Source organism: Lutra lutra, chromosome 4 (assembly GCF_902655055.1).
Source record: "Lutra lutra chromosome 4, mLutLut1.2, whole genome shotgun sequence".
Lineage (NCBI taxonomy): Eukaryota > Metazoa > Chordata > Mammalia > Carnivora > Mustelidae > Lutra > Lutra lutra.
In genome coordinates, this window is record NC_062281.1 from 162,578,566 (window position 1) to 162,592,591 (window position 14,026).

General features: G+C 48.0%; 1 protein-coding gene across 4 annotated transcripts in view; it reads left to right on the forward strand.

Annotated features, from left to right (window-relative positions):
* EIF2B3 (eukaryotic translation initiation factor 2B subunit gamma) overlaps positions 1–11,180 on the forward strand; it is a 129,611-nt gene extending 118,431 nt beyond the window's left edge. For all 4 annotated transcript variants that reach the window (XM_047726476.1, XM_047726477.1, XM_047726478.1 and 1 more), the window contains one exon: positions 10,999–11,180. In XM_047726476.1, coding sequence (XP_047582432.1) covers positions 10,999–11,051 — 53 coding nt within the window. In that variant the 3' untranslated portion in view covers positions 11,052–11,180. The remainder of the gene's footprint in view (positions 1–10,998) is intronic.
* The last annotated feature ends 2,846 nt before the right edge of the window (positions 11,181–14,026 follow it).

Consider the following 14,026-nt stretch of genomic DNA (forward strand, 5'->3'; position numbering starts at 1 on the left):
CTCAGGTCATGATCCCAGAGATCCTGGGATCGAGCCCCACATCGGGCTCTCTGCTTGGCGGGGAGCCTGCTTCCGCCTCTCTCTGCCTGTCTCTCTGCCTACTTGTGATCTCTGTCTGTCAATTAAATGGATAGAATCCTTTAAAAAAAAAAAAAAGGAAAGAAAGAAAGAAAGAAAGAAAGAGAAAGAAAGAAAGAACATTTGTGATCCATAGGGAGAGGTCAAAACACTATCATGAGCAGGACTTCGGAAGAAGGTGGTTCCAGCCCTCACGGGTGACTGTGACCGGCTGAGCACGTGAGCGGAGGAAGTGACCGCAGATGGGGTGGAAAGAGCAAGAGAACGAAAGTCAGAAGTGGCGCCTGAAGGAGCGGCTGAGGTGCGGCCATCCCTTGAGAAAACCTGAACAGGTGAGGAGTTACAGCTTATGGAGGAACAAAGACAGTGGTTTCTGGAGATGGAACCTGCTCCCGGTGAAGACACTGTGAAGATCGTGGAGATGACAGTAAAGGATTTAGGACATTCCGTAAACTCAGTTGCTGAAGCGGCTTTAGGGTTGCAGAGGACTGAGTCCCCATTTTTTTTTTTTTAAGATTTTTTATTTATTTGACGGAGAGAGATCACAAGTAGGCAGAGAGGCAGGCAGAGAGAGAGAGAGGAGGAAGCAGGCTCCCTGCTTTAGCAGAGAGCCCGATGTGGGGCTCGATCCCAGGACCCCAGGATCATGACCGGAGCTGAAGGCAGAGACTTTAACCCACTGAGCCACCCAGGTGCCCCCTGAGTCCCCATTTTGCAAGAAGTTCTGCTCTGGGTAAAATGCTGTCAAACAGCATCACGTGCTACAGGGAAATCGTTTCCGAAAGGAAGAGCCAATCAGTGCAGCAGACTTCCTTGTTGTCTTATTTGAAGAAACCACCACAGCCGCCGCAGCCTTCAGCGCCCACCACCCTGACCGGTCAGCAGCCATCAACAGCGAGGCCAGACCCTCCACCAGCGAAAAGATTAGGACTCGCTGAACACTCAGATGATAGCCTTTTTTAGCAATAAATTATTTATATTTATTTATTTAGACATAATGCTGTTGCACAATTCATGGACTACTGTATATTGTAAACATAACTTGTATATGCACTGGGAAACCAAAAAAAATCATTTAACTTGCTTTAGTGTAATATTCACTTTATTGCAGTGGAACCAAACATGCACCATCTCTGAGGTTTGCCTCTGTGTAGAGCATGAGAGACAGAAGAATCAGGGCTTCTCTGATGGGCTGAGAATCCGAATGGTGCCATACTTTGGTGTTTTTATTTTTTATTTTTTTAAAAGATTTTATTTATTTATTTGACAGAGAGAGAGACACAGCAGAGAGAGGGATCACAAGCAAGGGGAGTGGGAGAGGGAGAAGCAGGCTTCCTGGTGAGTGGGGAGCCCGATGCAGGCTCAATCCCAGGACCCTGGGATCATGACCTGAGCTGAAGGCAGACGCTTAACGACTGAGCCACCCAGGCGCCCCTGGCTAGGTGTTTTTAAACAGAAAATAGACAAAAAGCTCAAGATCAAAAAGAATGGCTATTCTTTTTGAGATTATTTCTACATCTAGAATATAGTAGAGTAAGAGAGCTGCTGAAGGAATTAACTGGTAGAAACCACATCATTTTCCTTCTCCCCAGCAAACAGAAAACTTCTTCAGTTTTTTTCTCCTTTCCTTTTTATTTATTTTTTTTTAAGATTGTTTTTATTTATTTATCTACCTATCTACCTATCAGTCAATCAACCCAAGAGAGAGAGAGAGCACAGGCAGGAGGAGCCACAGGCAGGGGGAGAAGCAGGCTCCCCGCTGAGCAGGGAGCCCCACACGGGACTCAATCCCAGGACCCTGGGATCATGCCGAAGGCAGCGGCTCAACCCACTGAGCCACTCAAGTGTCCCTTTCCTTCCCTTTTTTTAAAAGCTACATACCTCCCTTCGGAGCTTTAGAATCAAACAGACCTGGATTCACGTCTCAGCTGTGCAGCTCACTGGTTAGATTTTTCCTCCCTAGACCTTAGATTTTCGAAACTAGAAAAATTGAGACAATAAAAATGATCTTGGAGAACTGTTGTGAGAATTAAATATAATTAAATGTTGTGAGGTGCACATGCAGCTCCGGGAGCACACAAGGGCCCTGGAGTGTCTTGTCCACACAGTCCCGCTGTGCCACTCCACGCCCTGTATATGCCCTCTCTGTCTGGAATCCCTCTTTTGAAGACTCTGCCCAAGTGTTTTCTCCTCTGCAGAACCTTCCCTGACTCTTCCCATGACTCCCTACAGCCAAACGAAGCATTCCTTCTTCCTCTGCACCCCTGAACTTTGTTAGCACCTTTATTAAAATACAGTCACAGGTTATGGCAGTTACCTATGACTGTGCCTTCTCTACTGACTGAGATCCTTAAGGCCAGGGATTGACCTAGTATGCATCCCTAGCTCTCAGAACAGGTTTAGGGGCACCTGGGTGTCTCGGTTGTTAAGTGTCTGCCTTCAGCTCAAGTCATGATTCCGGGCTTATGGGATCGAGCCCCGCATTGGGCTCCCCACTCAGCGGGAAGCCTACTTTTCCCACTCCCCCTGCTTGTGTTCCCTCTCTCTCTGTGTCTCTCTCTGTCAAATAAATAAATGAAATCTTAAAAAAAAAAAAAAACTGGTTTATAGTTTATAGTGGGGGACGGGAATGAGGGAGGGAGGGAATGAGTGAATGAATTTTGGATCCATAGAACCTACTTTCTGAAATTTCAGGGCATAAACAGGGTGCCAAGAAAGCCATATGTGAGATGGTTGCTATTACCATGAGATCTCTCCTGACTTTTTTTTAAACTTTCGCTTTCACAAGAACCACATGTAATATTGGTAAATGAATTGGGGAGGTGTGGCCTTGGCCTGAAACCATCCTTCACCTTTATTTCTCTACCTGAGACTAGATGCAGCCTTCCTCTGCAATCCCTTTCTTCTCACATTTTAACCACTTTCTTCCTCTATGTGAGAATGGTCTTTCTGAGAAGCCTTTCCCAAGTGTCACGAGTTTACCAGTAAGGTAAGCATTATAACGAAGCATCATAACAAACTCTGGCTGATTTAAGCCGAAAAAAAAAAAAAAAATTCAAGCCCACAGTTCTACGATGGCTACAGAATCAAGCTCAAAAACTGGGTTATAGCCAAGATGTATGCGCCAAACCATTGTGCCAAGGACCCCACCGCCATCCTCACTAACCACCGGATACCCTGGCTTGCACTGCTGCTTCCACCACCCAGCAAGCCCAAAGTGGGTTCTCTCTGGTTCCTGTTTCTTTGTATCACTAGTTCTCAGCCCAGACTTTGAGGTGGCTGCATCTGGAGGTGAAGCCTGGTCAGACATCTATGCCCTTATTATAAGGAAGGCTGGCATTTTTAATTAGTGCTAGACACATTCCACCCAGTGCCTCACCAGAGAACTTTCAAGCAGGAGCATTGGTCAACAGCAGCACTGCAGCCTTTGGTGTTTTCTTCAGTGATGGTGCACGAGTGCCAGGGCCGGCACACCAACTGCAACTCCCAGCACTGGGCACGTGGACAGCACTCCCCTCCTGGAACGCCATTGGCTTCCAGTTGTTTGTAGCTTTGAAGATTCATTTCTTTTTAGAGAGCGAGAGAGTATGTGCACATGCACACATACACACACACACACACACACACACACACACACACACACGAGAGGTGGGAGGGACAGTGGGAGAGGGACAAGCCGACTCTGTGCTGGTGTGGAGCCCTGCGCAGGGCTCGATCTCACCATCCTGAGATCACAACCTAAGCTGAAACCAAGAGTCAGATGCTTAACCGACTGTGCCACCCAGGTGCCCCTGTTGTTTATAACTTTAAAATGTTCTCAGGGGCGCCTGGGTGGCTCAGTGGGTTAAAGCCTCTGCCTTCAGCTCAGGTCATGATCCCAGAGTGCTGGAATCGAGCCCTGCATGAGACTCTCTGTTCAGCGGGGAGCCTGCTTCCTCCACTTTCTCTCTGCCTACCTCTCTGCCTACTTGTGATCTCTGTCTGTCAAATAAATAAATAAATAAAATCTTTAAAAAAATAAAATAAAATAAAATAAAATGTTCTTAAATACACTATCTTATTGGATTCTCATAAAAACCCTCTGAGGTAGGTAGGGATCCATTACTGACCCATCTGGTGAAGTGGAAACTGAGACTTTAAAAAGTTGAAATTTGGGGGCACTTGGGTGGCTCAGTGGGTTAAAGCCTCTGCTTCCAGCTTGGATCATGATCCCAGGGTCCTGGGATCGAGCCCCGCATCGGGCTCTCTGCTTCCCTTTCTCTCTCTGCCTGACTCTCTGCCTACTTGTGATCTCTGTCTGTCAAATAAATAAATAAAATCTTCTTCTTTTTTTTTTTTTTTAAAGATTTTTATTTATTTATTTGACAGAGAGAAATCACAAGTAGGCAGAGAGGCAGGCAGAGAGAGAGGAGGAAGCAGGCTCCCCGCTGAGCAGAAAGCCCGATGTGGGGCTTGAACCCAGGACCTGGGATCATGACCTGAGCCGAAGGCAGCGGCTCAACCCACTGAGCCACCCAGGCGCCCCATAAATAAAATCTTCTTAAAAAATTAAAAATTTTTTTAAAAGTTAAAAAATAAAACTCTTAATTTTAAAAAAGTGGTGTTTTGTTTTGTTTTGTTTTTTTAAAGAGGATTCAGGGGGCGCCTGGGTGGCTCAGTGGGTTAAAGCCTCTGCCTTCAGCTCAGGTCATGATCCCAGGGTCCTGGGATCGAGCCCCGCATCGGGCTCTCTGCTCAGCGGGGAGCCTGCTTCCTCCTCTCTCTCTGCCTGTCTCTCTACCTACTTGTGATCTCTATCTGTCAGATGAATAAATTAAAAAATCTTTAAAAAAAATAAATAAATAAATAAATAATAAAGAGGATCAGAACACCCAGCCTTTTCTCTAACCCCATGGAAGGCCTTGGAAAGGGTCCCCAGAGTTTCAAAAGCAGCTGCTCAGCTGGTCTGTGGAGCTGCTTTCTTATCCTGTCCCCCCTGTCACCTCATTGCATTTCTCTGTCCTTCTTTGTTCTCTTTTTTTTTTTTTAAGATTTTATTTATTTATTTGACACACAGAGATCACAAGTAGGCAGAGAGGCAGGCAGAGAGAGAGGAGGAAGCAGGCTCCCTGCTGAGCAGAGAGCTGGATGCGGGGCTCCATCCCAGGACCCCGAGATTGTGACCTGAGCTGAATGCAGAGGCTTAACCTACTGAGCCACCCATGCACCACCCTTTGTTCTCTTCTTTTTGGGTTTGTGGCCCCAAACAATGTTTCTTGCACCTCCTTCCTACCTCTATGTCTCTGTCCATTGTCTCCTGCTCAGCAGCAAGTAGAAGCATCCTCCAGTGCTTTCTCCTTTTAGTCAGTCCCTCCTGGAGCCAGGAGCTGCTTCCTTTTGTGGTTTTTAAAAGTTTAGACTCCACAGGCATATTTGAATGCATGAACTCCTTTTGCCACTGCCCTAGAGGATCCCTCCTTTCTTGTGTGCTGGGACCTGGGACCTCACAGCTTCTGCTGCTTCTCCTCCCCATTTCCAATAAAGTCATGGTGCTCCTTCCTTTTACTTTGCGAGGACCCTTTCCATTCTGTATGCAGAGTGCATACATGACAATGGAATGCCAGATATTGGGGCATTGAGTCATGGCATCTCCCATCAGGGAGCACAAGACTGGGCTAGCCAAACCCCTGGATGTCATAGGCTTTAGCATCTCATGGACTTCTGGCTCTAACACCCTGTGTCCCTATTTTAGAAGGAGACCCTTTAATGGTCCTCCTAAAAGAGAGGTTGCCAGGGAAGTATCATCTGGACTGTAAACTGGAAAATCCCAATGCTTCCTGTTCCCACTGTCACTTGTCTTTGCAGCTGAGCATTATGCAGAAGGCAAATTCCCAGCCATCAGTGCAGCCCTCCGGAGCTGTACCATGGATGAGCCGGGCAAGCGCCAACACCCCAGATCCTCAGCAGCGAACAGCTCAGTAGATGGCCAAGTCCCCAGTCAGTCTTCCTCACCTGGAGAGATTTCAGGAAAAAATATTCATCCTCAGAAGCAGTGCTGTTCCCTCTCCAGATTTCAGTCATTTGCATACCAGAGAGTCGCTCTGTCCATATGAGTCTTATACCCCCAAAATGTGATTCTTACAAGCCAGTGTAGCCCTCTATGCCCTCTTCTAGCACCAGCAGCAGTATGAGCGGTTTTCTAACAGAACTCTCCAGGTTTCCTCACCCGCACTCCAGCATACTCAGTTAATGAGATTATCTCTGGCAAAAATCCTGGTGGTCAAGTTTGACCTCCCGCTCAAGCCAGTGGGAGAGCCACAGTTGGCAAAGTAAAAACCTGGAGACTCCGGTTGGAGACTTCATGCGAGTCTCTTCTCATGGTCAGTGAGATGACTCGAATCTCTTCCCTGTAACCCCAGTGATCCATCCTGTGGCCCTGAAAGTAGACGGGATGGGCACGAAGGTCAAGTCCTGGCTAGCAGGAATCCTTCCCAGCTTCCCAGCAGTGCAGCTTTTCATCTGCAGCTTGTCATTCCCTTCGTCCCACTGGTTTCTCCTCAACTTACCAGCCTCTGTTTGTACTCTCAGGGAAGGATCCTTAGGATCTGTTTCCAGCCCAGAACTTTTTTTTTTTTTTTTAATATTGTATTTATTTATTTGACAGAGAGACACAGCGAGAGAGGGAACACAAGCAGGGGGAGTGAGAGAGGGAGAAGCAGGCTTTCCACTAAGCCGGGAGCCTGATGCGGGGCTCGATCCCAGAACCCTGGGATCATGACCTGAGCCGAAGGCAGACACTTAACGACTGAGCCACCCAGGTGCCCCCAGCCCAGAACTTCTTGAGTGTTCATTGGAACCTGCTTCCAACCCTGGCCAAGCAGAACTAGTACTACTTGTTGCTACCTTCCAGATTTCCTCCACCGTCCAGAATCCCCGTGAAAATACATCCATCCCCCAAGCACCAAATCTAGTCTGTCTTCCCTGAACCCAATGAGCAAGTCTTCTCCCACCCCCAGGCCAAGAGCAGACCAGAGGGTCGCGGGGGAAATGGGTAGGGCCGGCCAAAGAAGGCTTAAGTGTTTATTTGGAACCTGGCAGAAAGAAAGCCTTGTCTGCCCCACCCAGACTCATTTGCCCTTCTGGTCTGGAGCACTGAGGGCCACAGAGAGTGTTAACTAGAACTAAGACTGTCTGCAGAACAGTCCAGTGTCTCTGGAAACTAGGGAGAGACTGGTGAAGGAAGAATAAATGTTGGGCTCTAGAAAGGAGATGAGGCTGACTCATGGCTGTAGAGAGACAAAGGGTAAAAAGGGGCTTTTGGACAAACCCTGAGAGTCTAGCCGAAGTAGTATTTCCTTTACTCTTTCCCGGTCATTCTTATCTCAAGGGTGGATCCTAATTGAGGGTCACACTCCAGGACCATCCCCAGCCCTAGGGAATGCAGCGGCCTGAGCAGTATCTGGGCCTCCTTCCCATTCCCTTCACTGAAGAAAACAGATGGTTCTGAAGCCCAAAAATGAGGAGCTCGGAGGGCGGGACTCCAGGCCAGCCCCAGCCCCGTTCCATAACTTATGTTTAATACTTACAAAAGCCCGGTGCTGGGCGCTTTCTATCCATTCATCTCATAGAATCCCCACTTGATGAGGGAACTAAAGCCTAAAGACAGGAAAGAATCTGCTCAGAGTCCAATTACAACTCTTTTGGACGCCCGGGTAGCTCTGTTGGTTAAGTGTGTGCCTCTGGCTCAGGTCGGGATCTCAGGGTCCTGGGGCAGAGTCCCACATCTCCCTCTGCCTGCCACTCCCCCTCCCCTGCTTATACTCTCACTCTGTCAAATAAATAAATAAAATCTTTTAAAAAAACAAAACATTGGTGCACCTGGGTGGCTCAGTGGGTTAAAGCCTCTGCCTTTGGCTCAGGTCATGATCTCAGGGTCCTGGGATCGAGCCCCGCATCGGGCTCTCTGCTCGGCAGGGAGCCTGCTTCCTCCTCTCTCTGCCTGCCTCTCTGCCTGCTTGTGATCTCTGTCAAATAAATAAATAAAATCTTTTTAAAAAATAAAATAAAATTAAAAAAAAAAACCCACAACTCAAGTCCTTTTGACTCAGAAGGTCTTTCCTTTCCAGCATTGTCATCTTTTCTTCCTAGCTTTCCTATCCTTTTCTTCTCTGAGTTTGCGGCTGTGCAGCATGATGCTGTAATAGCAGACTTTGTGAAAAGCCGAGAGGTAGCTTTCTCTTCCTATGGGGAAAGTTAGAGAAGTAGGCCTGAGGGTGCTCTTCTCTAAGCACCCTTGCCCTAAAGCTCCAAACGTGTCAATTATATCCCGACGGAGGCTGGGCCTTCTCTTCTGTATGTGCTTTGTTTCCTACCTCTGTCACGTACCTGTACTGTCACGTAACCCCCAAACACACACACATTCAACAAACTATTACTGCCTCCTATATTCTAGGCTAGAGGTGTAAAGATGAATAAGATTTGCCTCTTCCTGTCCATTTGCCCCCAGTACAGAAACAGGCAAGTAAAGAAATAATTACAGAAAAGTTTCTCAGGTGTGATGGCAGGAGATGGTCAGGGTTAATTAAGGACATAAAAGAGAAATCGGTCAGTTCTGGCCCAAGGAAGGAATTAATGCTAAATCTTGAACTTTGGGGCTATTTATCAAATACACAAAGGGAAGACCCTCTCAAGCAAAGGGGAACCATGTAAGCAAGCACTTGAAGGCAAAAACAATCCAATGTGTTGGAAACTGCAGATCATTTGCAAAATCTAGAATATGGGGTACAAGGGAGATATAGCAAGAAACAAAGTGGAAAAGTTGGGTAGAACAGAAGACATGTCTGAATTCTTTTTTTTTTTTTAAAGAACAGTGTTTTGTTTTGTTTTTTAAAGATTTTATTTATTTATTCGTTAGGCAGAGATCACAAGTAGGCAGAGAGGCAGGCAGAGAGAGAGAGGTGGAAGCAGGCCCCCTGCTGAGCAGAGAGCCCAATGTGGGGCTCGATCCCAGGACCCTGAGATCATGACCTGAGCCTAAGGCAGAGGCTTTAACCCATTGAGCCACCCAGGCACCCCAGACATGTCTGAATTCTTAAGGTCTCTAAAGCTTCAGTCAGAAACCCCCTTAGAAGCTCCAGCCTATGGAAAATATGAAGAAACCCAAACATGTCTCTGTCAATCTCAGTCCCATCATCAAGGATCTTCATCTTGCTGCACCGACCCCTTCGAAGACTGAAGTAGAGCGTCAGGAAAGCCAAAATTTCTGCCTTACCTATCAGGGTCACATTCAACTTCCCAAGTTATGACAAGAAACATTGGATCCCTAGAAGCCACGGGAAGCTTGCCCAGAAAGAACCGATCTTCAGCCAGCTGGTCAGCTTGTTCTGTCTGAGCCAATAGAAGGCAGGAAAACTCTCCTGTCTCCTGCTTGTGCCTCATACCTCCAGGCAAGAAGTAGAAGACATGCCCCTGGTTCCCCCTACCCCTTCCAGACTGTTGGTTCACTGCCTCCATTCTCTATTATTCCTAGAAAGCTAACCCTTTCCTTACCTTCCACCCCATCACTGGTCATCTTCCAGGGTGCTCCCTTAAATATATTGAAGGCTCATAGTCTTCCTCTTCGCTCCTTCTCTTCTAAACATCTTAGACTACTTACACTCAGCTTTACAATTCTCTGAGCTTCTCTATACTCTAACCAACCCTCATCTCCTTTCAACTTTTGCTCTCCACTTGATAATCATACCCTATCCTCATCACTACCCAGGACCTCTGAAATCTTTCCTGTGCCAGTAGCTGTGCTGGATACTGGGGTAGGAACATAAATACACCGGCCCTACCCTTGAGAGTCTTACAGGGAAGTGTAGGAGAATGAGATAATGACGTAGAGACAGAGATATGTATCAGGTGGTGTTTTCACAGAGCAGGAAATGGACAGGTTGGAAGGGAAGGTGCCACTAATAGTGGAGCTGCTGGATTAGGGCATTTAGGGCAGAAGTGTGATGGGATGAGGGCCAAGAAAGGCATTCTAGACAGAGGGAACAGCCTGTGCAGAGGTCTAGAACTACAAAATAGTATGGCTGGCAGGTATACTTGCACAATGGTGGAATGTGAAGCTGTAGGGGTAGGCTAGGATCAGGGCAGGGAGGGCCATATTTTGGATTTTACAAAACAATAGCCACTGCTTATCCGGCACTTCAGGATTCCTTAAGTCACTGAAATCTCACAACAGCTCTATGCAGTAGGTGGTATTATTTCCATGTGAGGCATCCTCCCTCTCCTTTTGAGATCTCCATTTAACTGTTGAGTGTCCCTGCTTCTCACCCTTTCCCCCTCACCCCCTACCATTTGGCCACACCACAGTATTTCATGCTCCCCTTCCTTGTATCTTTATACCTTTGCCCATGTTGTTCCAGCAACCTAGAATGCCTTCCCTTTGATACACTGCCTGAAAAACCTGTATTCATCCTTTAAGACCCATCCAGTTTCCCTCCTGTGTGAAGTGTCCTGGAAGCTAGGTTTAGAAAGAATGAGTCCACAGGCGCCTGGTGGCTCAGTTGGTTAAGCAGCTGCCTTCCGCTCCGGTCATGATCCCCAGGGTCCTGGGATCAAGCCCTGTGTCAGGTTCCCTGCTCAGTGGAGAGCCTGCTTCTCCCTCTTCCTGTGCCTTCTGCTCTGCCCATTTATGCTCTATCTCTCTGTCAAATAAATAAATAAATAAAAATCTTTTTAAAAAGAAAGAAAGAGTGAGTCTTTCCCTCCTGTGTTGGAAAATGCTGCCTCTCCTATAATCCCTTTGGCAAAGTGTATTCCCAAGACCTTCTCAAGGGCAGAGCCACATAGGAGACAAATAAATGTTTATGAATGCAGAAGTTAGAAATAATTTGGTTTGAAATGACACCTTTATTGCCAGTTCTCAAACAACGTTTTTCTTTTCTTTTGTAGCCAAACGAGTGAACGAGGTGATCGTGGGGAGTGACCAGCTCATGGAGATCTGAGTTCTGAGCAAGTCAGACTCCTTTCTCTTGGCCCTCAGAACTACACATGTTGGCTGGCCCACCTGTTTGACTGTGTATTTATTTTCCAATAAAGAAGGGCTCCCATGGGGCACCTGGCTGGCTCAATCAGTAGAGCATGAGGCTCTTGATCTCGGGGTTGTGATTTTGAGCCCCACATTGGGTATAAAATTTATTTAAATAAACTTTAAAAGGGGGGGGGGAGCATTCCCAAAGGTATGCCAGAGACTTGTGGAGTAGTCGCAAGCTCCACTGATGTGGTGGGCTCCAAGGATACACAGTGTGGGCTTGAGTCACATGGTAAAAACCTTCTAGAGCCAAGCCTAGTCCATAAAAGCATCTTCCACCTGAAAGGACCCGGAGGTGCTTCAATTCCGGACTCTGATCAGGCTTTCTAGACCCACAGGCCTAGCTGCTGGCAGCTGCCAGTTTGGGCAGCCTGGCCCCCGTCCTTAGTCCAGGACTTACTCCTCTGTTCCCCATACCTGTCACACGGATTCCCAGCCCCTGCCACCACCCCACCCGCTCACCTCCCTCACCCGCCATTCACTCCCTACTTCCCAGTCACTAGTCAGTTTTTCCAGGTCAACTGCTGTCTTTTGGAGACTTAAAACATGCAGGAGGCTGCCTTGGCCTAGGCATCAAGTCTAATTCCACTGGTCTCGCTGGAGGCAAGAGCAACAAGAGAAAGCCATGGGGCCCCTGGGTGGCTTAGCTCACGCCTTCAGCTCACATCATGATCCCGGGGTCCTGGGAGTGAGCCCTGTGTTGGGCTCCCTGCTCAACAGGGAGCCTGCTTCCCCCTCTCCATCTGCCTGCTGCTCTGCCTGCCTGTGCGTGTGCTCTTTCTCTCTGATAGGTAAATAAAATCTTTTTTAAAATAAATAAATAAAAATAAAAGAGAGCCGTGATCTATGAAGCCAGACAGACTCCTTCTCACCTCCCTTAATGAGGAGTCTAAGGTCTATTCAACCTGGTAAGTAAGAGCCAGGAGCCCATATCATGATTTGAAATTCTTTCTGACTCTTCTCCAGCTGCACTCCTTTATATCCTAATTATACTGCCTCTCCTGCTTGAGATAATTAAGAAGTGAGACTTCCATACTCACAGCCCTTCTGGAATCCTGTCCACCTTCCTTCCCTCTACCACCCCCACTCCCAAACACACGTACCCTCGGCTCTTGCCTGTCCCTGCACTACTTTACAACCTGCAGGTGTCTGGTGGAAGATAAAAGTGGTTCCTGGGGTGAAATTTCACCTCCTAGAATTATCAAAGTAAAGGTTTCCCTTGATGTGTTCACTGTGGGTGGCAGTAATTATAAAGAATGATTTGAAATACTGGTTTCCACGTTGCTTTAAAAATCCAAAGTCTCTAAAGTTCATTGGAGTAATCTTGCCGGAATCTTAGCGCTGCTCTCGTTGAACTTGAGAGAGACTGGATGAGCGCGCCTGCCCTGGGGGGTCTCCACCTCCACCAGCCTTCTTGGGAGTTCCACATCCCTACCACTGGGGGGGACAAGGTTCTCCAAGGTTTGCCCTCATCAGACAGGAGCTGAAATGGGCCAGCGGAAGTGCTTGAAAGAGACAGGACTTCGGGGAAGGAGGGAGTAAAAAACGGGGCAGTGCCCCGGTGCAGCGGGGGTGGGTCCCCCTTTGGCAATGCAGTGAAATCTGTGGATTCCAGACGACTCCAGGTGGAAGAAGACCTGCCCTCCCCAATGTTGCTTGGCTTTGGCCGATTCACTGCCTCACTTCTGTCCCTGTGTTTCCACATCTGCAAAATGGGAAAGTCACACTGGATAACTTTTAAAGGCTCTTCCTATTCTCAAATTCTGTCCCTCTCTCAGTGCTTTCTGACCCTTGGGATCTGGGTGGCCCAAGAGGCCAGAAGACTACTCCTTGTCAACAGAAAGCGGATGGAGCTGGATAGGTTTGGAAGGAAGTAGGCAAGGGACAAGAAGGGATTGATTAAGCTGTTCCAGAACCTTCCTATACCCCTTCCTGATCTTTCCCACGGAGCCCTTGGAATCCCTGACAATAAGGTAGAAGAAAGACGTCTCCTCTAACTTTCCTTGCACAAGCCCGTGAGCAGCCCTGCTCCAAGGAAAGGAGGGAGCTGGAGAAAAGAGGACAAGGCAGGGGTTTCCCAGGGGAAGGCCTTGGTAAGTGTAAGTCCCAGCTGGGAACAGCCCCCGGCCCAGGACACTGCTGCGATTGTCTCCAGCAGCACCGGGATTGACTGGGTGCCCAAGATGCTTTAATTTATCTTCTCTTTGCTCTATTTGTTTGCCAGAAGGCAGGGACCATTTTTGTTTCCTTTTGGCAACAGCTACAGAGAGTGTGAATATACCTAAGATATAGTGAGCAATGAATGTCCACTGGCTAGCCGCCTGTCCGTGGGAAAGAAGCCAGAAGACCAGGCGGGTAAAGGAGTCCCCTGCCCCCCTTTCCCAGGGATGCTCCATGAGGGAAGTGAAGGAGAAAAGGAAGGGGGCTTTCAGTAGGGATCACGGAGGACTCTGGGGAGGTGTTGAGCAACTACGCCTGGAGTTCTGGGAGCTCGCCAGATCAGACAAAATTTGGTGTCTACTACTCCGGGAACCCCTCCCCCACTAACACCTCACCCCGCCACCTGCCACCAGGAGCTCCTGAGCCAGTAGGGGGACTGACTGCCAAGGCTGCCCTCCAAGTGTTTTCCCAAGGCCAGAGGCCGGACTTCTTCCCAGTCCCTCACCACATTACTCTTCTTATCCGACTCCCATCCATGGAGGTGGCAGGGAGGGGGATCGTGGGGAATTGTCTTTAGCTGGAGCCCCAAAAGCAATCTACAGGGCCCATTTTATAAGCTGTTTCTATTTCTAGAGAACTGCAGAAAGCATACTTTCCTTATCCACAGCCATCCCTACCCCTAAGGAGGTACAGAAGCCAGGCCTTTGTATGCTGCTTTCTAAATAGTTA